We start from the raw sequence: 22580 nt of genomic DNA, 5'->3' as shown, positions 1-22580 counted from the left end.
CACGCAGATTCGTCATGCTTCATTTCCACATATTCCTAATTTATTGGTGTTCACATGCGCATCGGAAACAAGCAGATAAAAACAACTACTAGAACCAAAACTATTAAAGAGAGAGTTATTGTAATCCGGACTAAAGAGAGAGTTTAGTTTGCCCCTTCAACCCCTTTTCTTTCTCACTCAGTTCAATACATGACATGACATTCTCTATACCCATCTTTTTCTCACCAACCTTTACAAGTGATATGTTTTAACCACTGGTGCAGAGAAGAACAACCTACTGTAGTAGTAATAAGTAACAATAAGAAACCGTAAAAACCGTAAAGAGCGAAAAAAAAAAAAAAAAAAAAAAAAAAAAAAAAAGGGGAATGTCACACATACAACTCTACACTTAGCCATGCCATGCAGCAGACACGACACCCAAACCAGCCTGAAAAAAATTAAAACGGCAACTTGCCACACCAGCAAACAAAAACACACACATACAACAGAACAAACAGGGAGAGGGAGAAGGAGAAGGTAAAGAAAAAGGGAGGGCTACTCTAGGCACCGAGAGAATGATACCTAATCCAGGCAGAGGAGAGGAGAGGAGAAGAGAGAGAGAGAGAGAGAGGGTCACACAAGACATGACACATTGACGAGGTGGGAGAAAGTTTGTCTAGACTGTAAGTACTGTAGTTTTCCTTGAACACGCGCAGAAAAAGTTGGATCAACCACTGAGGAAGAAGACTCAGGTAGGACGAAGTGTAACCAGGGCTTGGACGGAGTCAGAAGACCGTTTGGGGTGTGTTCTCTTCCTTTGACGAGATACTGGTAATATGCTCTTTTATTTTCTTTTCTTTCTCTGTTCTGGGAAGTCGCGCATTGCCACTGCACTGACATCTCGCGCTAGTGATGTGAGAGAGTTACCTTCTCTGCTTCCTTTCGTCTGTTTTGTCTCCCTTTCCAAGGTGGATGAAGTGGCACACATACTACTTCCTATTTACTACTTACTCCGTATTGTGTACACCACATGCCGTAGAACCAGTTGAAATCCAAACGCTTCCAATTGTAATTGCTTGACTTGTTTGATTGCGCGTGCATCCAGGTCATTGCGTCTAATAGGCACTGCCATAAACCATACATTCCTGTTCCTTCAATCCCGAGCAACGCCGGTCCGCTGTTGTACACTCATTCTCTATTCCTCCCAGCTCGTGATCTGGACCAGCATGTAATCACGTGAACAATAGAGGTATTGCAACTGAGGAAATGACCAAATAAACAAAAACAATATTGGAACAAAAAAAAAAGCACAGACAGAACATGATCATACTGCTGCTTTAACGGGTTCAGTCGAGGTCTTGGACCCCGATTTCGTGTCAGGCGCACCCTCGATGGCAAGAGGAGTCGCAGCCTCGTCATCCTCGTCTTCATCATCACTCGAGGAACTATCCACTCTACGCCCGTGGCGACGGTCCTCCTCCCGACGTCGACGGCGCTCCTTCATGACCTCTTGCCGGCGAGCATCTACACACCTGCTTAGTACGCATTGTGATCCATGAATTTCTGAGAACTTACCTCGAATTTCCTGCGTCTTGACCGCATACGCTTGGATTTCCTCCTTGGTCAAGACTCGCAACACGATCACATACTCCGCTCGCTCCTCATACCGCTCTCGGCCAAGCTCCAAGGCAGCGGGGTTCACAAGCCGTCGGTCAATCTTCGTCCACCGGGCCCCAGGTGGGATGCCCTTCTTGTGCGCATCTTTCAATGGGGCCACGCCTTCTCGTACGGGATTGGGCTCCTCCGGGAACTTCTCACGGGGACGCTTCAGGATTCCTTTGGGCGCAGGTGGATCCTGATCTTTCGACGTGGCCTGCTCAGACTTCTGGAGCTCGTCTGGGCGGCCGACATCTGCTTCTTTGTAACGCGGCAAATATTCGCTTCGGTGACGAGAGTGAGACCGCCGGCGATGGGCGCGATCGACTGTCAAATAATGAGACGGTCGCTCGCTGCCACTGGCTGACACATCCGAGCCATCAGGCTTCCTATGCGCCGATGGCTCGCGCCGGTATTTCTTCAGGTCTTCATCCGAGGTATGCTCATCAGACTCACTTCCTGAGCGACGTCTAGAAGGTCTGCGCGATCGACTGTGATGCCTTCTATACTCCAGATCCCGAGCGCCCCGGTCCCGGGAGCGATGACGGTCGGGCCGGGGTGAGAGATCATAGTCAAAGTCGTCCGAGTAACCACTCGCGAGCACTGCGGTTCCTAGGCCGGTGCTCGATCCCGAAGCCGCGACAGCGCTCTTAGCAGAAGTTCGCCTTGAAGCACGATCGTCATAGGAGTGCCGGCTACTCGCATCGTCATCATGTCGCCGGTGTCGGCGATGGGGACCATGGTCGTACTCATCCCTATAAGAAGAGTAACCTTCATCGACATCTTGGTGCAAGGATACGGGGGCCCTCTGCCAGGACCGCCGCCGGGCACTCGACAGATCTACATCACTGTCAGCGGAGCCGTGTGTGGAACGCCGCACACGGCCGCCTTGGTCCAATTTGTCAAAGCCTCTCTGAGACGGAGGAGGCCCGACAGCTCGTGACTCCTTGCGAGGCAGCAAGTGAGGGTCATCAAGGCCAGTCAGACTAAGTGGTCGATTCCTTGGATAAGCTCCTCGCTCGTAGCGCAGCCTGGCAATTGAGTCTTTTTCCATCTGCTCCGATGCATTGGTATAAGAATAAGCATCATAGTCGTCAATATCCTCGCCTTTCCGGAGACCGCCAGTGGGGGGATACCGCAAACGAGGGCTATGCTCGTACACCGGATATCCACCATGAGGCACTCGTTGCCTTGCTCCCTCATGTGGGTCCAAGTGCCCAGTATCGCTGGCATAATCAATGTGGGAGAGATGATGCCGCCGGTGGTGTCGGGGCGAGGAGGCCGGTACAACGTAACGGTCATGGTCTCGACGCGGGCTAGGGGTTCGCTGGTGACCGGGGACAATGACGGGGGAGGCCCGAGACAAGGGCGATGCAGGTGTGTCATACCGACCGGAGGAATAGCGAGGATCCACCGCAGACATGGTGCTGCTCCGCACTCGCGGTCGGATGGCATACTCGGTCCTCAACTTAGTCGAATGGCCGGGGTCTCGGTATGTTGTGGAAGAGATGGGTTGTGCTTCCAGTCGGGGTTCTCGCACCAGGCGAGGTTCGTAGGAAGAAGCGTAGTTGACATCGGCATGGTAACCCGGGTATGGCGGACGGCCGGCAGAGTGGTAAGGATCGTAGGAAGCACTGAGCTGCACGGTGCCGGTGGAGGCCCGCATAGGATCGATCATACGCGATCCGCTGGGAGACATGGGTCGGTAACGCGCAGCGGGACCCATCCTGAACCCTTGCAGCTGCTTCAGATTAACAATGGGCTGCGAAGCGCTATTTCCGACCGAGGAAATGTGGGGTTGGGACAGCGCAAGTCGTTCAACAGAAGCTCCGCAGGAGGTTCCAAGGCCGAACTTGCAGTGAGGGCGGAAAAGAAAAGTAAGAGAGGACTTGGATGGATAAGAGAAGTGGATGAACGGACGGACTTTTTGAGAGGATAAAAAAGTCTGTGGGGGTGGGTTGGGTGTAAAGCCGTTCAGGCACCCGACGAGACGAGCAGTAGATGATAAAGAAGAATTATGCCAGAGGGGCAAAATGACCCCGTGATAGGCAAGGGGGAGGGGCAAAGATGCAGAAAAGAAAAAAGGAAAGAAAGAAAAATAAACGGAAGGGAGGAATTTGACAGCGATTGACAGGCCGATGCCCGAAAGGACAGACCAACCGGAGGGGGGGAATAGAGGGCGATATTTGAAGGAGATGCCGCTCACTGATTGATGGAACCAAACACTGGAGAGTGGATTTCAGGAGAAGGGAGTAGAATGAAAGGATCAAAGCAAGTGCCGGAGATTCCACTCGGTGCGGGGAGGAAGAAGGGGAAGATAGATTGATGTGAAGATGAAGAGATGAAGATGAAGCGATCTTCAAGAATCTGAGGCGGAGAACGTGTGACGCAAGATGCGCGCGGAGGGGGGAGAAAAGGAAAAAGCACCAGAAACCAATCCGAAGCACACGGATTCCAAGCAGTATTGTTCCGAAACACGGACGAATGTCGATGGAAGGATAAATTTCTCCACTTGTAGCACTAGTGCTTGTCCGGAGCAGTGAACTCCAAAATTATTGTTGTCTGATATACAATACTGTCTGTTTGTAGTGTAAGTCCGTCCAGGAAAGAAGTGTGGAAGAGAAGAGGAAGGAAAGTAAGTAGATGCTACTACTCGGTACTAGTCAGAACTGTGGAAATGGCAGTTGGCCAACCACGGATTCGCAATCGCTGGTTTTCGGGTGGGAGCCGCACCGGCTTAGCTCAGCAGCCCGCCTTGATTGACTAATTGGACTAATTGGGGTTGAAGCATCTCTTTCCTTCCCCAAGTCATATCCCATCATGTCCATCATGATCTCGCTTTTCTTTGTCTCCCGCTTGGTGACTGGGCGTCGATAGGTATCACGGGTTCTGACTTTCTTGCCCTTTTCGTCAACCCTTCAAGCATTGTCGGTGATTCCCAGCTGAGGATGACGGCAGTCACAGTATTGTGTCAGTCCCACTCTCTGCCTACCTCCCCCCCTCTTCTCTGCCATCTTCCGTCTGTGGTGTAAAGACACAGACCCTCTTCACGGATTACTTTACTTACCGTGTGTACTAATATCCTTAGTCTGAAGACCATTTTATTAGTCCGGTCTCAACAGCCGATATTGTATGACTTTCCTGCTCCATCTCAGGCGCTCCAGCACCGCTGCCCTCCACCCACCCGGGTGCCCGGGCAAATCATCCGTGGCCTCGTATCCACCCTCTTCAGTTACGCCTCGCCAAGCTAGGAGCGGATGATGTCATCCCGGACGAGTCTGAGGCATTCGGCACTCTTTCGGTGGCCCCAGTATGGAGCCCATTGCCAGCCCGAGTAAGATTAAGGGCTCTGAATGGCCATCCCGGTGGAGTCGGGCGGAATTTCTAGAAGAATGGCTCAACCATCACTGTCTGTCGATCCAACGGGCGCTGCTAGCCTTCCATGAAGTTATTGACGGAAGTCCGGCACACATCTGCCTTGCGAGAATGGCGTCTGCCAATTCCGCCGCTGGGAGCCACGTAACGTCCCGGGCGGCTTCAACCTTGATCAGCCGCCGAAGTCGCAAACACTGTGCCCTCCCGGGGTGGTTAGATCATTTTCGTCCTCTTTTCGAGCCATAACTAGCACCCCGTCTCCCGCTTCTTGCAAGCCAAGGGATGCAGATAACCTCGGGCATAAATTAGCCCCCTTGAAACAATGGGACGGGCGTGCTCTGGTCGGTTGAAGGTCCTTGCGGCGGTTGTTATCCACCCCAGTGCTACTTGACTTGCTTCACCGGACAAGCGAAGGGAGTGCGCGATTTGTTTCGGGCCCCTTCAGCACCCTGGCAATATCCTGCAATGGACGGGGAAGCAAATTCCTCTCCAGGCGCTCTCAAGCACGCTGCCAGGGAACTAAAACACCTTGGGTGTGGTGTGAAGGTCATAGGTAACACACACCTCCTTAGGCAGTCTGTCGTCTTGAGTTTCTCATTGCGCTCGTCTTCGGGTTGGGGGTTGACGAGATTATAGTACTCTGACATCTACACCTTCGTAGGTCTACTCTCTCCTCGTAGCCAGCCACACGCTTCCTTCGTTCGACTTCAAATCTATTGTGGATACTTGCTCATGACTCTTTCTCACTAGGCCCTCTGTTTCAGGTGTCATCATCTGGGAACGTCGAATCTGACGCACTCTTATTGGAGCAACCAGCCACGACCCAGCTAAGCCACCTAGTGTGCCCTGGAAACTTGTTGCCCGCATACCTGAACTCAATCCTTCGGGGCAGCATTGGGATAAGGCGTCTACTAGTTACGCACAGCCCTGGGCCCCATTTTCACGGGACAGACGTTGCTCAGCGCACCAGGGAACGGGCCATCTGCTTGCATTAATGGAGCAATGCCTATAGGATTCTGCCTGCAGGTGCCTGGGCCGTTCCAACCCTTTGGGTCCCTGACCACGAGGTGATCCATTCGGAGAACGCGCATACCATCTATCTTATCGGAAAAGCTTTACATTGCTGGCTTCGTCTTTGATGTATGCAGGCCGGGGCACCTCAATTGCAGGGACTGTCTGCCCAGGTATATCGCCCGCAGTGCCTGGACAACTCATCGACTGTCAAGGTTACATGAATTCGCGCATCTGTTGTTGCAATTGAGTCTACATATAAGCATCGTAATAGATGTCTCTGTTCAATCATTTCTTTCCATCTCATTGTCATCGATCGCACAGTCAATCTCAGACTATCAACAAGAACTCAAGTGTTTCTCCTCTCACCTCGCTTTCCTCGGACCGTTATATACACCCTCAGGGCCCTTGAAGCACTCCGCAGACCCTCTCCACTCTCAATTGATTCTGCGCTTGGCTAGTAGTCTTGTCTCGAGCTGTCTCATCTCCTGATCTTCCCAACCTCAGTCTGAAGATCTTATTACCGTTCCCCAGTCTTGCAACCATGACCAACCAAGTCCAGAACGCCAACACCACCATAGTCCACGCAGCCGTCAGACCCTCTATGGCCGGCTGGTGGGTATGCTGCCGCTGCAACAACATGAATAACCCGTCGCTGAGCGACGGCCGTTGCACCAGCTGCAACGGCCACGCCCGTTGCTCTACCTGCAGGCCTGCTTGAGATACATCGACGTCATCCTATGCCTATGTGTATCCTTAATCGCACACGAGTCACGACTCTCATGGATATGTCAGCCTTTACGACCTGTACGATCATGAATACCCTCAGTTTCGATATCCCTTGCGCGTGATGATCCTCGACAATGTATGATAGATGGTTTTGGTTTGGTTTGGTTCTGCTTCTGGTTCTTGTTTTCCGGTTACCTGTACATTAGATAGATTTCGGATTTCTGTATATTAACTCTGTTATCTTACTACGTGTACTTTAGGAACATTAAGGTTTTGGTTGTGATGTTCACGCTTGTTTATACTTTGTAGTGGGTGGTGTTTAGGCCTCCTCATTGCTGCCTGCCGACTCGAGACGGATTTAGGCAGCACATGTATAAATTCTTGCAGATCATTTACATTAGTAGTATGAATTCGTAACTAAATCCTTACTAGTTGTGGTATAGTCACTTAGTCTGGTCGAATTTTTTCAACGACTGCAGCAGTGGTTGCTGCGGTAAAATCCTAGTTACTTATATATAACTACGAAACTCGGGGGCTCAACCCCAACGAATCAGTACTACTACTACTACCAGTACCATACAACTTAGCAGCTACTTTAGATCTATCGCCTGATAATACAATTTTCATTTTTCTAACACAGTATTGAAACATCACTACATCTGCACGAGTGATATATAGACCATTGTTCCAAAATTGACCATAGAGGGTCCCCTCGCTGCACAATAACACATTATATTTATCCCTACGAAGCCGACCAAAGTGGTCAATACTATAATCATAAACCATATAAATACTAGTACTCACTCTACTACTGTCTAAAAGCGATCACAAGAATGAAGTGCAGATAAAGTTCGGGTATAGCATATGATTTTCGGAACCTAAAAGGAACTTGATCCCTGGATACTACTATAGACGGGGAGGGGTTTAAATCTACGCCACGGAAAATTTTGAGGCTATTGCCACGTGCGGGTGTATTCTCCGGGCTAATCGGAATATACCACTACATTCCTTCCTATTTATCTATTTATCTGTTCCAGTACCGGTAATTGTTGTTGTGAGATAGGATCAGTCTGTATTAGTTATGTATGGATAGAATAGAGCCCAAGCTATTTATGTATGCAAAAGGAGAATGTCACCAGTCGGGAGAGCCAAAAGGACTGGTGGTATCCAAGAAAATACAAAAATGATAGGGCAATAAGGAAACAGGGATGAGTGGTTGGGAAGGTCAATGCGGGCGCTAGTGCATGATGGAATAAACAATGAGATCTATGAATTAACCAATTTGTCACTCGTGCGATTGTCTATGTGAACTTCGTCTTCGCTTGTGTTTTCTTTCGGTGTCATTCTGTGTAGTGGGTTGGGATTCGGGTGGAGGATTTAGTCCGGCCTCCTTTTTCAGACGGGACACTACCGGTCCTAGTTCGTAGAAGCTGTCTCCTGTAGTGCGGTCTGCACATGGGCTCTGCTTGAGAGGTAAGAACCAGTCGATGATGGAATACCCCAGGACCTGTTGGAGGTTCTTGAAGGGGCTACCGAGGTCGAAAGGGTTTTCGCCAGGTAGGGTTTGGAGGATGGCAAAGACGTGCTGCTTCTCTGGTGGCTGGTAATCTCTTGCTGCCTCAGGAGATAGAGGCACAGGTGGCAGTGGGTACGTTATGGTGCGGAATGTGGGTGCCCATCGTGACTCGGGGTTGAGCCTTGCCAGCATACGATCTGGCACGCGTATAGCCAGAGTCCAGACTGCAGACCGACGGTTCAGATTCTCAATAGTGGACAGGTTCCACATCGCGAGCTGTAAGGAGCTGATAGTCATTCCGAAAGAGAAAAGCCCGAAAAGGGAGCTCCTACTGATGGTTAGAAGTTGACCTAGAGAAAATCATAGGGCGAAATACTTACAATCCAATACCAATGGCAAGATGGACATTTGCTCCGCCAGTCTATGCAAAATAACGGTTAGTTGCATGATAGAGATGTTGGAGGTCCGTTCTCACATCTTGGATGATCTCTGCCGTAAAGGTTGCGCATATTATCAGACTGAATACGCAGAATATCAGGGTATAAAACACGAATTGTATGAAGAATTTGAACGATGTTTCGGAAACCACGCCTCCTACCCTGATCGAATGTCAATCACAAGCCGGTACAGTACTATTGAGAAAGAGGAACTCACCAAGGACAAAAGTGGTCCATCTTAAGCACACATCTGTCTACCTCTCGACAGTGATGTGCTCTATCCGGCTTGTAGCGACAACATGTCGAGCAATAAAGTGGTCTCCCATCCTCTTGGCAAACAAAAACATCTTTTGTATAAAAACTTTCCAACCCGGTAATATCCAAAGGAATTGCACCACCGTCAGCGTTGCCGTCTGCACCTCTTTCGATGTCTATATCCGTCTTATCTGGCTTCTCAGCAGTTCTTGTCCTTCGGTGCTTTCTCTTCCTGCGTTGAGGGCGTTCCGAGGGTTCCGTTTCTTGCTCTTCTTTCGTCGGCGGGGACGATCGGGGGAGGAAGCCGGGATTGCGGGTGATATTATACAACAGCCGGAGATATGTTATTATAACAACAACAATGAGTATGTAGAAGATAACGAGAATGGCTATGCCAGCGCCAACTCGACTGCCTCGGGAATATTTAGGGAGAGGGCGGATCAGGTAGTCAACTGATTCGGACAATTAGTGGCGGATGTAAGCCATTGGCTCAGGGGGCACATACTGCATAACGGCTTGGTGACAATATAGCTCGCATATACACATACGCACAATAGAAATGGCGGAATAGTCCTGGCAACCGCTAAATTAACGCGCCTATCTGGGCGCGCCATTTGAAACAGAACGTGGAAGGCTTACAAACGCCTCCGCATCGGAGAACAGTCAGCTAGCCAGTTTCAGGAAAGTCAACCCGCATATGTATCCATATTAACATATAGTATATACAGGTTCCACGGAGCGAGATAATGGCGAGACAAGCAAGCCCGTGTGAAGCGATATGCGACGATGGGGGACAGAGCTGAAGTTGGCAACATTGGCAGTGTTAGGCTTCCAGGAACGTGACAGGCACCATGTGCAAACAGGGCAAACCTCCGTCATGATGTCATGTGCAATATCACGTGCCGATAAGGGGTGGGCTATCTACGTTCGCGATGTCCCCATACCATCCAATGTGATGCCTACGAGAGAATGTGGGACAGTCTTCATCAACATAATTCCATTCAGAAGGCAGCCATGTTTAGCAGCCAGTTTGACTCATAGCTGGCCCGTCTTGTGCTGCTTTGAGGTATTTCCACGTCACTGACAATTCTTCTACCTGAAGTTAAACCTTAACCTGCTAATTCTTGTCGATACGTGCCGAACCTGCTTGACCGGGACGGTCTTGTCCGCTGACATCGATGTAGATATCGACACGTGTATGGATTGACCTGCGGGACGGTTTCCAGTTTGTTTCAGAGCGTGTAATATCCTGCAATGCGGTGCGCTGTTGCTCTGATGGCTTCCAGACTTTGCCAGGATGGTCCGATGCACAGTGAGATCACGAATTAGTTTGACATCTACAGCTGAGGAGAGTGATGATCATCGGAAATAACGGCCCCGTTGAAACGTCAAAAGGGTACATGGCTGTGGCAGGATCGTTAGTCGGATATGTCATGGAGAGCTAGAACTGGCCATGACAAGTTTCCCCGCAGTTGCTGCACCATTGCTGTGCCGTTATTACGGACAATGCCGTAGGTGGTGCACCATGTAGAGCTGAACCTCAGGATAAGGCCCCCATTAGTTCGTAGCGAGTTCAGCTCTGAACAGACGCGGACACGTTAGTACATTAGTGCCGGTTGCTAGTGATGGGTGATGTTCGTTAGTGGTTTGGAGATGGAGCCGAAGGGAGTCAGCGTCGGCCGTCTTGGCTGCACATGACATGGAGCCTCATGCGGGAGATCGGAGAAGCCGAAAATAGGCACGGGGGAGCACTAAGTCGGGGAAAACGAGGGCGGTACAGGAAAGAAACCCAGCGGGAGGAAGAAAGTCAAAGATCAAGCAGGAAGAGCAAAGTGCAAAAGAGAACAAGAGTACAAACGATGACAAACCTAAACATGAGGTTTGTAATGCACCCAGTCATCGTTCAAAGTGAGCAAGACGTCATTTTGGCAGGGCATGTGCCCAGGTGATCGAAGGGCTTGGATGGCTTAGGCAGAACTAGTATGGGTGCCTGCTTACTTGGAGCAGCAGGAGTCGCGAACGCTTGACCGACGGAAGAATCACGAATAGGCTTATCGGTGCCCCATCAACTAGGGGAAATGAACGGTCAACATGGGAGTCACAGTCAGAGTCTCGAACTGCGGCATCTGGAATTTCGAGGCACAGGGCACGATGTTGCCTGAATTGTATTTGCGCGCGCTGTTAACTAAAGTGGAGCCCCCTTCAAGGCCGCAACCAGGCAACATACTGTAGTCTAGCGTAGAATGGAAGTGCCCAGGTCCCGCAGTGCCAGTGTCATACTCCGCGAGTCCAGAAGCAATGAAGGGGGAGGGGAGAGAAAAGGGAAAGAGGGGAATAAGCAAGCAACAAAAAAAAAAAAAAAAAAAAAAAAAAAAAAAAAAAAAAAAGAGCAATATTCTTTGGAAGAATAATCTCATTTCCTACGAAATGGGGAATTAAGCCATAGAGAGCGCAGGAAAAGGGCATGGGCGGAGTGGGCGCGCGCTCCCGGGCAAAAACGAGAGAGCCTCCAAGCCTCGCGGATTCCGCCTTTCGCGAAGGTATCCGGTGGACCCTAGAATGTTTTGAGTCAACATTCGGACAGCATATCTTACGATGTCTGTTAGTGAGACAAGTCCAATATGATTCAACCCAGTCTGGGACTGCTGATTGCTCAGGTACGAGCAGTTGTTCGGGGTCCCAAAAAGAAAATGGGGTTGCCAAGCCACTCTGGTTGATCGACCCTAACCTGAATGGCCCCGGCGTTGATCAGGCATTGCACCTGCTTGATGACTGAGATGAAGGCCAGGAGGGCGCCTTTTCGTGAGATCAGCCACAACCATGGCGAGGGCGCCTTGGGGCCTGGCTCTGAATCATCGCTAGTGACAACGTCTCGTCTCAGAGCTTCTCTCTTACCTGTCTTGAGGTTTTAAATAACCTCCAAACCCCAGCCTTCGATATGGATTCACTCACTCTCATCTACTACTACAAACACATTCACATAAACAGCTTCGGATTCAATCCATTGTCTCTGCCTTCTAGCTTGCTGCTTCATAGCTTCCCAACATACCAATATACCTTCTACACTTTCTATAGCTACCTCTCGAACATCATCTACCATCATGTCTGGAGTCTGGTACTGCTGCGATTGCTCCTCTGGACCTCACCGGCTAGGCCTTGACGACATCTGCCTTCAGTGCGATCAACCACGCTGCTCAAACTGCCACATTGATACTCAGGACACTGTTTCGCACCACTGTCACGAGTTGTCGCCATACGCACACGCTCCAGCTCCCCAAAACTGTGAACTGTCGGGGAACCTTGTCGCAAAGATGCCGTCCATGTTGGGATGTAACAAGTCCATCCTCCGTGCTTCCTTACACCACAGCCATGCAATGCAACATGGCATGCCTGGGATCAACAGCCAGGACTCCCGGGGTACGGTCAACCATGGCAGCCTATACTTCTGCTGCCAGTGTGGGGACGGACCAAAACTGTGGGACAACCAGCCGAGATGTGTGATCTGCCAACATAACATCTGCGGATACTGCAAGCCGGCGAAATAAAGCCTGAGAACGGTGACATGAATTGGTAAGGACCAACACAAGAATTGGTTTGGTTGGAGCGTACGACTAACACTTGATTTTTACAGATGTCAACGCATTGTTTGATCTACGACGACCTAATCCATCGATTGCGGGTACTTTATCTGAGCGTTATCGTTATGAGCGGCATGAACATGGAACAGACATGACCAGGAGTCTTGGTTTTCTTTTCTTTCCTTTTTCTTTACTCTGTTTTCTTTCTGCTATTAATTTCCCTTCTTCTATTTGGTGATTTTCTTTTTGCATGAGCGATTGCATAATCTTGGTTGAATTCTCAAGTGTCGAGTTTAGTTCTGTTTTTGGTTTCGGGTTTTTTATTACATGGATGACTGTACTAAAGATACGACTTAGAGTTGGGGCGGCTGCACGCCTGAGCGAGCCGGACTCGCTCGGTGGCAGCCGCGAAGAAAGCCTTGGAGTTTTTGTGGGTCGTGGGGGACATTTTTCTGGATGGATAGACTATGGTGCTCTTTTTTCTTCCCGCGCGATCAATTTCCACTATTGTTCTATGGTTTCTATTATGCGATCTCTTGTTTCACCCCCCTGTTAGACTAGATTTCGGTTTTGAGTGCATCAATGTATAAGCAATGTTTACTACTCCTTTGGAACCATGTTGACGAAGATCCTCTCGTAATCATCACTCGGCATCGATGCAGTAAAAGCAAATAAAGAATGGAGTAAAATAGAAAAGGAACAACAAACCTACGGGGGCCGATCGTGAATGACGGCATAAGCGACAAAAACTCCGTCCGCAGACTGATCAAATCTCGTACTCGAGATTAAAGTGGTCGGTCGTCTTCTCGAATATCCCAAGTGTACGGCGTCTCGGGATGCAATAATAGCCACACTATAGCGGGCCAAAAAAAATAATAGTAAAAAAAGGGGAACACGGACTGTCAACTACACGTGTTGATGGACGAACCCCGTATTGCGCCGCATTCGCACCACCACAAAACATCCATATCCACCCTCCCACAGCCATACATACTACGGCTGGCCCATTTCCCTCCGAGCCGCAAAAGTCTTGGTTGTCCATGGGCTGGCACTGACTGGCTGGGGAATCACGGAGGATCATTGAACCGTGTCAGCCAATGCCATGCAGATCATGCAGCCACACCTGGCGTCGGCGCTGGAATCCACCGCCCTTTCACTGGGAATCTGTATGCACTGAACCCTATGATGGCGGTGGAACTGGCGGTCGGTAGTCTTGGTACGTACCTGCCAGAATTCTGGGTAGCCTCCGTTCTCGAAACTCGGGCCGCTCAGCTCGGTGGATGACTGACGCTTTGACTGCGCCAATTGGCGTGTGGGAGATACGGGTGCCAGGGACACACTTTGCTGATTCTCTCTAGAAAGGGCAGTGCAAGTGCCGCTTCTCTCCCCTAGTAGAGCTCGTCATGGTGTCCGTGTGTTCGTTCCGTCGCGCGGTCACCCTGCTTTGCTACCGCCGGACAGGAAAGTGACTCCGATCCTTTTTCAGCTCGACACCTTCTCGGCAGGATTCGAAATGTCATGATAGTGCCTTGACACCTGCCGACCACTGCCAACTAATTCCTGTACCTCAGTCAGAATGAGTTGCTTATTGGTGGTCTCGCGATCACTCAACCCCGCCGTTCAGCTCCCTGGCAGCTGTTGAAACTGGGGCCACCCATCCATAGCCGTTGATCCTGGACTTGCCAGCCAACGATGCGACCGCGATGGGTGAAACGGCCGTCAGAACCCGGCCCCCCGTAATGCCAGCGGCCACATGGCATGATGAGACATGGTAGGGATTACGCTTAACGTTCCTTTCTCGTTTCTCAACGATGACTAGGATCACGTTGAACACTGACCTGCTTTTGTTTTTTTGTTTTTGCTTTTCCTCGGGGGTTATTTTTAAAGTAGTCTCAAATGTCTTTGTTCTCTGTCTCTCTTGCTCCGCCGTTCTGTACAACCTCAAATGACCCATTCCGGTAATCTAACACGCTTTATACACACACACCTAGTACTGCGACCGAGCGTCGGACTCGAGATCTATTCTTAACTCTATAAACAAGCAAAAGCATAGCATGGCAGTCATGCTCCTAATTCTCCGTATCACCCCCATCGAACCTAAATTCACACTCCACATAGTGTAAAAATCCTCACATCCTTCTCAAGGCTGAATAATCCTTCCGTCTTCGTTTCCCCGACTCGAGAAAGTATATAAAAATAAATCATCATCATCATCCTCCTCCTCCTCCTCTCTACCCGCCCGGCCAAGCCCACGCTACCCCGCCAAGCAACCACATATCCTGACCACCACGTTCCATGGCTTGCAACAAGGCACTCCCGTCAGCACTACCCAGAATCCATGATCCACCGGTAATGTAAGCAGCATCCAATCCCTGGACCATGATCATGGCCCATGCAAGTATCCGACTGGCGGCTAGACTACGTCGCGAGTGATACTTACTATAGTAATCATCATGCTAGCTGCCAGGCCCATTTTCGAGGAGTAATTCGATTGCTTCCATCCACTACTGGCCAGACTAGTGGTAGTAGTTCCATGGCACAGCCTTACGGAATGTGGCACCCTCTCCACTCCAACTCAACTCTTCCGACTTTCTTAGTACAGTAGTAGCTTGGGGGCCTCTTTCTTTCTCTCCCCACTATGCGCGCTCTCATCCTTCGCGGCATGTCTCAGCTGGCATTTCCTACATGCTCACACTGCCGGTGTGTATGTATCTCGCTTAGTAGAAAAGTAGATAGTTACCGACTGACAGATCGGTAGGTACTTGGTACTTGCATCCTCACTTGCATTACTGGTTACATACAGCCTTACACTCTACATGCCGCACCGTCTCCTGTGAGATTTTGACTATACTCTACCTGCATCTCCAAGGTACTGCTGCGTCACTTGGGACTAAGCTTAGCACTGACTGTGCCGTACCTACATCTACATGAGCAATCGTTGTTTCGTAGTTAGACAAATACTACGTAACTACACACACCCTGCAGGATAAGCATCATCATCATCACCACCACCACTACCCTGGCTGCTTACCTTCTATATTCAACAACAACAACCACTTTCTCCATCCCCATCCCCTCTCGCTTTCGCAGCATTACCCCGATGCAGATGGTGATTCTCGCGATCCCTTCCTAGTACAGTAACTCAATCGCAACAAAATATCGCAGCTGTCTAGTATTTCTCTTTTTATCCACAATCGATCTCACCAATCATCATTCCCAGCATGCATCACGTACATACAACATAACTAACCCTCCCCCGCCTGCAAAGTACCTACCCGAACACCAACATATCACTTACTATCAATAGAAACCCCATCTGCAAATCCCCCTCTCCCCCCTCACCAACTATGCATAATCCCGAAACACAATCGCTGAAACCCAGCCCACTTGCTTGCATATCTATTACACTACACTACATCGACTATCACTAACCAGGCTATGCCTATCTAGTAACTAGTATCTTATGTGCATAGTATCTCCTCGGAACCGACATAATAAATTCATCAGTAGGTATGCAGTAGGTAAGTAAGCAACGACGAAACCCGTCCCCGTGTCCACCTCCGTGTCCGCGCCCGCGCCCGCACCCGTTCCCCGACTGTTCCCGATACATCCATTCCATTCTCCAACTTCAGCTTCAGCTCTGCCTGAGTCAGAAAAACCCAGTGACTATGACTACTAGTCATTAAGTCACAAGACCACATATGACTCCCATACCTTGCATGAACTTTGAACTTGAATAATCTTCCCCAACCAACCATACACATTGATTGAAGTTAAGCCACACACACACTACGTTAGTACTACTTAGTAAGTACTAGTACTAACCAACATACAATATATTTCCAGTCCATTAGTATTTCAGGTGACTACCACCAGACTTCTAACTGAGTCAACCTTGCATACATAATTACTTACATAGTTCACTACATACATCACTAAGTACTATGTAAGTACTTACCAATTCCAACTATTACCGGTACCGGTTAGTTAGTATCTACTTATATCCAGTGCTTGGGGAACAGAAACAAGGAAAAAAGTCAGCACTGCCACATCAACATCAGTAACTTTCATTAACTAACTAGTTGAACTAACTTAACTTAGGTATGGGCGCGGTTGACTCATCCTTCACTTATTGATCATATGATCGGTTAATATATTATTTTCTGAACTTAATTCTAATAATATTGATGAATTTTGATGAGAATATTGTGATGAACGGACAGACAGGGGGGATGAACGGGTGCGGAGAAATTCGGGGCGCAAGCTGCTAGCTAGGCTCTAGCTAGCATTGAGGGAATAACTAACTATCCGACTGGCTCAACAAGCTACACTAACTAACTACTATCCTCCTATCTATTATCTATCCATCTATTCTAGCTAGTAGTGTAGTATGCTAGCTGTTGTGGGTTAGTAAGGAGTAGGTTTCTAGGTCTGCGCCTTGGGGTGGGTGTGCTTTTGCCCCGGTTTAGACGCTAGACGCCCGGTCCAGTGCCATACCAATTATCCGACACTAAGAGGTTCTAGGTGTTTTGGTCTGTATTCTTAGTCGCGGCTCTGTCAATGGGGCATCGTGCGCAGTTAAAGTGCGCGGTTTTTCTCCGTTTTTTGCGACATTTACTTGTCTAGCTTCCTGCTTATCATTGACGATTCTAAGAAAATCACGCAAGTGAGGCTTGGTAGAAGATAATTATGATTTGCTATCGCTATGTACTCCCTATGCCCTGACGCCCTGCTGTACAGTCCCATTCCATCCAATGGGCTCATAACCGTGTTAAGGAATCTCATCCCATACCTTGAAGACCCAGGCTAGAGGAAAAGGGAAAATCGAAACTCTCACAGACTCGATTCTCCCTGCCTTGCTGGCCAGGCCAGATGTCGTAGTGTGGGTAAATCGCTTACGCCCACTTCCTAAGGGGGTAGAAATATGTGATCCTCCAACTCCAGGCTCGCTTTTGTACGCCAAGTAGTAATAGATAATGAAGATAACGGGAAAATGCCCACTTGTGTCGTTTCAGAAAGAGATACCAGATCTCATGTATCAGAAAGGAAGAGTGTGGGCCACGCTAAGAAAGGCAATGAGGTTCAGGGAGGGGAAAGGAAGCCTCCAGGTCAGGAAGGAGGGCTGGCGCGATATAGAAGGGATCGCTGCCATTGCTGGTAGTGAGCTAGAAGCAGCCGCTGCTAGTTGGACTGGTCGTCTGCACTCCGGTGCTCGACGCCGGCAGCTCACCTTGTCAAAAAGTAAGAAGTGGCTCTCTCCAAGAGCGTAAAGTAGTCAAGTTCTTCAAGTTGTTACAACGGAAGTACCCGCGAAGGGTCTTGGAGAAAGCGTCTACGGTATGCGGCTATTTCCGTGGCCACTGTGTTAAAATCTTTCACCTTGTCGCGTCGCATGTCGTTGATGATTTGTTTCAGCCCAGCAATGTATTCATCCTTCTCTTCGGGTGTCTTGCCTTCTCGAAGAGATCCCATCTGGACGAGGATCTTGTCATCTGTGGCAGTTAACAAGCCTGGCTGTCAGCATCCGCACAGCGAAGGGAAGAACAAATGGGTAGAAGACGTAAAATGAGACGCTTAATGAAAAGGGGAATGAAGGCGCGCGACTGGAAGGAGGCACGACAGATAAAAGGAAAGGTCAAGGGAGACAATGGCCAAAGGTCATATGGGTAAATGTTGCAAATAATGGTTCAAATCTGTCGACGCACCGCTGAGAGTCATATCACGAAAGTGTTGGAATTCACACGACCGGTCATTGCATACTCCCCCTGAAGATTCAAATGGACAGAGATATCTCATAGGGTCGATGTTGTGGCTATATGTTAGAGAACGATAGCCGCCCGAAACATTTTCAGTGAAATTTGGGTGGTAGCGGTAAGCCTTGAAATTCTTCAGCGGACTAACGTAAGGTGAGAATTTTGGTTCAGACTGCTCTGGTACCCGTGGATTCTAGATATCCTGTCAGCATCACACCTTAGGCGGAATTGAGGTGCACCGCACATCCAGAATGCCAACCTGAGCATAAGCACTTGGTTGTTGGGTATCCCATTCCTGAACCTTTCTCGTTAGTGGCTCGTCAGCCTGTCTCGTCTCATCTGCGGTGGAGACCTCAAGGGAGTCAACAGGTTCGGGAGATGCAGGGCTGAAAGGTGGGGAATAGCTGGAATCAGCGGGGCTAGCTGTCTCTTCTGGCTCAGGAGGCTCGTACGCATCTGAGACGGAAGATTCACGGGAGGCTTGGCCCTGGTCCTCGATGACTTGTTCATCGGCAACCTGCTCAGAATGTAGCTCCGCCCGTGGCTCCGCATCTAGGGTTCGCGGGCGCTCGGGAAGATCATGATGAATGCCTGCCTCTGCCTCAATTGGCTCCGGTTGTCCATCTTCAGCGGGTCCGCCTGACTCCAACGGGGTGTTCGTCTCTGGAGCGGGTGTATGAGTTGGAAGCTCCTCTTCGTCAAGAGACTCATCACTAGAGCTGTCGCTAGACTCATCCATTGCCGAACCCGTGGAATCAGAACTGGATACCTCTCCGGAAGACTCGCTAACGTCATCCATCACCTTGTCATCAGGTACAACGCTAGACCCGTTGCCGGAATCAGGTTCATGAACTTCTTCAGATACAACGGGTTGATGGGACGGCTCCTCATCTTCGGGTTCTTTGTTGACGGGTGAAGCAGCGTGCGTGGGCTCAGAAATTGCATGCTCAATCTCGGAACATTGTTGTTGGTCTGCGGCTAAAAGCATAGACAAAGCATATCAGTTGGATACTGTCAAACGAAACAACCATGGCACATAATATTGGCCAGTATTCTTGATGACCGTACCTTCAAGCTGGGGCATATCTTCCTTCGCCTCCTTATTTTCCTTATCTTCCTTTTCCTGTGCGCACCGTATGGCAGCCTCCACATCATCGAAGGTGAGCCCATTAAGCTCCACGTTGAGGTTGTTCAACTCATCCAAGAGCTGCCGCCGGCCTTCACGCCCTTTTGTAATTTCGGACACTAGCCTGGCTTCTTCCTCATTGATCTCAGCCAGTTTCGCCTCGGACTTGTGTATCTCGGCATCTAGCGCAGGAATACCAACTTCAATTTCCTGTTTGCGCAATAATTTGACCTTGATACTCTCCACTTGGGTCAGATCAATGTTGGCAGGTGACTTATTCTCCACCTCAACTTCCACAGGGAGTTTCGGTGTATCGCTGACGTCGGTAGGTGAGAGTTTGTCCGTAGGAGGTGAAGGTTCCGGCACGTCTGATGGGCGAGGTGATTGTGTACGGCTGGCTGCCAGCTTTGCTTTCTTCCGCTCTTCTAGTTCGGCAATTCGCTTGTGCATGGCTTTGATCTCCAGGTCTTTTCTTCGAAGATGCTCCTGATGCTCCTGATCATTGTTCCTCAGACTCTGTGGGGTAGCTGAGGCAGAAAACCCTTGACTAGAGGCAGTTGCCGGCCGTTGAGGAAGAATATCGACGGTTGGTGTGTAAGTACGAAGCAAGCCCTCCACATCTTGCATGTCCTTGCCGGCTGGCAGGTCCACATCCATGTTGTCGTGCTCATCATCGCCGTAGAACTCGTCATCATCGCTAATATCAATGACGAGCCTCTGAGCCTCAGGATAGGCATAACTGACACCATTATTGAAGGTCTTTTTCGGGATCGGAACAGGTTCGTCAAAATCAGATGCTCGAGGACGTTTGCGCTGATTAACGCGGGTTTGTGACACCGCATCAGTAGCACCCTGAGCAGCGGAAACCGGAGTCTGCATATTTTCCGGCTCTTGCTCCGTCATGAAGAGCCCAGGTATACGGGCCGAAGCATTGGGCTCAGGATCAGGAGGGCGTTCTGGCAATGGATGTTGGATTGGCATCGGGGTCGAAGTCGACAACGACTCAGTACCGGAGTTGATCAATGGTTGGGATTTCTCGGGAGGCACCGAATTCGACTGCGATTTTTGACCGTTCCTCATTAGGCCCTGCTTCTTGAGCAGTTCAATCCGCTGCCGAGCCAATTCAGTCTGAGCCTTGTTCTTTTCCTTGACACGAGTTTCCTTTTCTTTTATGGAGTCCTGAGAGGATATTGCCGCATTCTTGTCAGCGTTCGGCAGAACCGAATCTTCGGACGCACTAGATTCCTTGGTCGCCTGCACTTGAACTTGTCCAGGCGCCCCGGAACCCTTTGCAGCCTTTGCAGCGAGCATACGAGCAATAACCTCCTTCCGCTCCATGGGTTTCGTGGTATCCGGTGGCAATTCGGTAGATTTGGATTGCGATGCCGAACTTTGATCCGCATCTGACTTGAGAACTGAGTGGCTTCCTTGCTCTGGTTCCCCGGACTGGCTAGTCGACGAACGGTCGGATTCCAAGGAGGTTGCAGTGGATGGAGGTGTTGAGACGCCCTGTACCGGAGTGGCAATCTTTATTCCAACCTCTTCATAGAGTTGACGAAGGATAACAGGGTTAATTCCTTCCCCGACAAACTCGGCATATCGAATGTTGTGAGGCGCCAAGCTCAGAAGTGCCCCCTGTGCTTGGACGCGAAGTTGTGCCAATGACCTACCGCTGCCGGGTATTGACTGCGGGTCAGTTGAAGCTGCGCTGCTCACTCCTTTATCGGGGTCCGCTTCATATTGCGGGATTGACGAAGTTGGCACTTCTGGTTCTGGTGCGGTGTCCGAAACCGGTGGCTCAGTAGAGATGGGAGGAGCAGGATTATAGGCTGCAGGAAGTCAGTAACCGGACTATGCATAATGCGGGAATAACATACGTGACCCACTGCTTCTGGACGATAGGCGAGTTTCTGGTGAAGCCCCGCCTCTATCCATCTCCGAATATCCTGGCGCTGAGCCTACGGTGGCCATCGCCAACAAGTGAGAGTTATGTGAATCAAGGCTACCAGTGCCATTCGGCTTCACTGTCCGATCGCTTTCCATGAAATCGTTGTTACCGTCCATAGCTCGAGCCATCTGAGTATCGTAGCTTTGTCCTGACCCCTGTCCCGGGTTCAAATTATGTGGCCTAGGCTGCGTCGACGAAGATTCTTCACGATCTGTGAGCTCGCCTTCCTCTCGGTCTGGGTCTGACTCCGAGTTGGCAGCAGCGGCAGGCTGAGGACCCGGCGGAGTAGGGATGGAATTATTCATGTGGTAGTCGCTAGTTGCATGACGAACCGGTTCATAACCGTGAACAGGGGGTACAGGAATCGAGGGGTATCGTAACGGTGGCATCTGTAGTGGTGGAAAGGGAGGGTGAGGGAACTGAGTGGAAGGAAAAGGCGGCATGAAAGTGAATGGAGGCGGCGGTACTAAGGGACCAGCGGCGCTCGGGACCCCTAATCCCGGTAGACGTGTGTTTGCGTTGTAGGTGTCGGTATTATAATCAAACGGACGGGTAGCACCATCCTGCGCGTGTTGAGGGACGGGCGAAGGATTTTGGCCAAAGCCTAGGTTAGGAGGAAACAAGGATGGCATGGCGGTCGAGGAAGACGGATCTGATGGAGGCCACTGAGGTGTATAATTTGGTCCCACAAATGACGGTGTCGGTGGATAATTAGACATGGTTGGGGAAGAGCGACCGCGTGCGCGCTTGCAAGGTGAGTATAATGTCTGCGTCCAGTAAGCAAAAAACGCTAGCTCGTCACATCTAAAGCGAGTGCTTAGGCATCCCACATCGTTTCAAGCTAAAATGAGCAGGAGCAAGTCAAAAGTCATAAGACTAGAACGAAATGGATAGAATCAGTAACCACAACACTCTGCTATACATGAGGTCGGGCGCGTTGGTGATGATATGTGAAGAAGGCAGCTCTGCACCTGCCGAGCAGATATCAACGGAGAGCGAAGATGCGAACGCGACGTGAGGATGGTGAGATGAGCTGGAGATTTGAAGGGACGGAGCACAAGAACGTGAAGCGACAAGCAAAACGGGGAAACGACCGACCAACCCGGAAAAGATCGAGTTTCGTGCCGCGGGTCTCCACGTGACGGGTGCACGACCGATCCGGCCTAGCGCATGATCGGCGCCCGCAGCCTGAGGAACGGCGGATGTAAACAAACAGC

At 50.0% G+C, this 22580-nt stretch overlaps 4 protein-coding genes across 4 annotated transcripts; 1 reads left to right on the top strand and 3 right to left on the bottom strand.

Annotated features, from left to right (window-relative positions):
• Nucleotides 1–1303: 1303 nt before the first annotated feature.
• AKAW2_11740S (uncharacterized protein) lies at nucleotides 1304–3361 on the bottom strand (the record flags this gene model as incomplete). Its single annotated transcript, XM_041684258.1, has 2 exons — nucleotides 1304–1503; nucleotides 1555–3361. 2 exons carry the CDS (start codon nucleotides 3359–3361, stop codon nucleotides 1304–1306), a joined length of 2007 nt encoding a protein of 668 aa, XP_041538460.1.
• A 4674-nt stretch (nucleotides 3362–8035) lies between these two features.
• PFA5 (DHHC family palmitoyltransferase) lies at nucleotides 8036–9572 on the bottom strand (the record flags this gene model as incomplete). Its single annotated transcript, XM_041684256.1, has 5 exons — nucleotides 8036–8594; nucleotides 8647–8687; nucleotides 8742–8865; nucleotides 8921–9410; nucleotides 9464–9572. 5 exons carry the CDS (start codon nucleotides 9570–9572, stop codon nucleotides 8036–8038), a joined length of 1323 nt encoding a protein of 440 aa, XP_041538459.1.
• A 1850-nt stretch (nucleotides 9573–11422) lies between these two features.
• On the top strand, nucleotides 11423–11734 carry AKAW2_11738A (uncharacterized protein; the record flags this gene model as incomplete). Its single annotated transcript, XM_041684255.1, has 1 exon — nucleotides 11423–11734. The coding sequence occupies one exon, from the start codon at nucleotides 11423–11425 to the stop codon at nucleotides 11732–11734; it is 312 nt and encodes a 103-aa protein (XP_041538458.1).
• Nucleotides 11735–17828: 6094 nt separating this feature from the next.
• AKAW2_11737S (uncharacterized protein) lies at nucleotides 17829–22082 on the bottom strand (the record flags this gene model as incomplete). Its single annotated transcript, XM_041684254.1, has 5 exons — nucleotides 17829–18028; nucleotides 18242–18482; nucleotides 18534–19267; nucleotides 19358–21244; nucleotides 21293–22082. 5 exons carry the CDS (start codon nucleotides 22080–22082, stop codon nucleotides 17829–17831), a joined length of 3852 nt encoding a protein of 1283 aa, XP_041538457.1.
• Between the last annotated feature and the right edge of the window lie 498 nt (nucleotides 22083–22580).

The sequence above is a fragment of the Aspergillus luchuensis genome, chromosome 1 (genome assembly GCF_016861625.1).
Source record: "Aspergillus luchuensis IFO 4308 DNA, chromosome 1, nearly complete sequence".
NCBI classification, from domain to species: domain Eukaryota; kingdom Fungi; phylum Ascomycota; class Eurotiomycetes; order Eurotiales; family Aspergillaceae; genus Aspergillus; species Aspergillus luchuensis.
The sequence above is the reverse complement of the archived record's forward strand: the minus strand, read 5'-3'. Positions and strand labels throughout refer to the sequence as shown.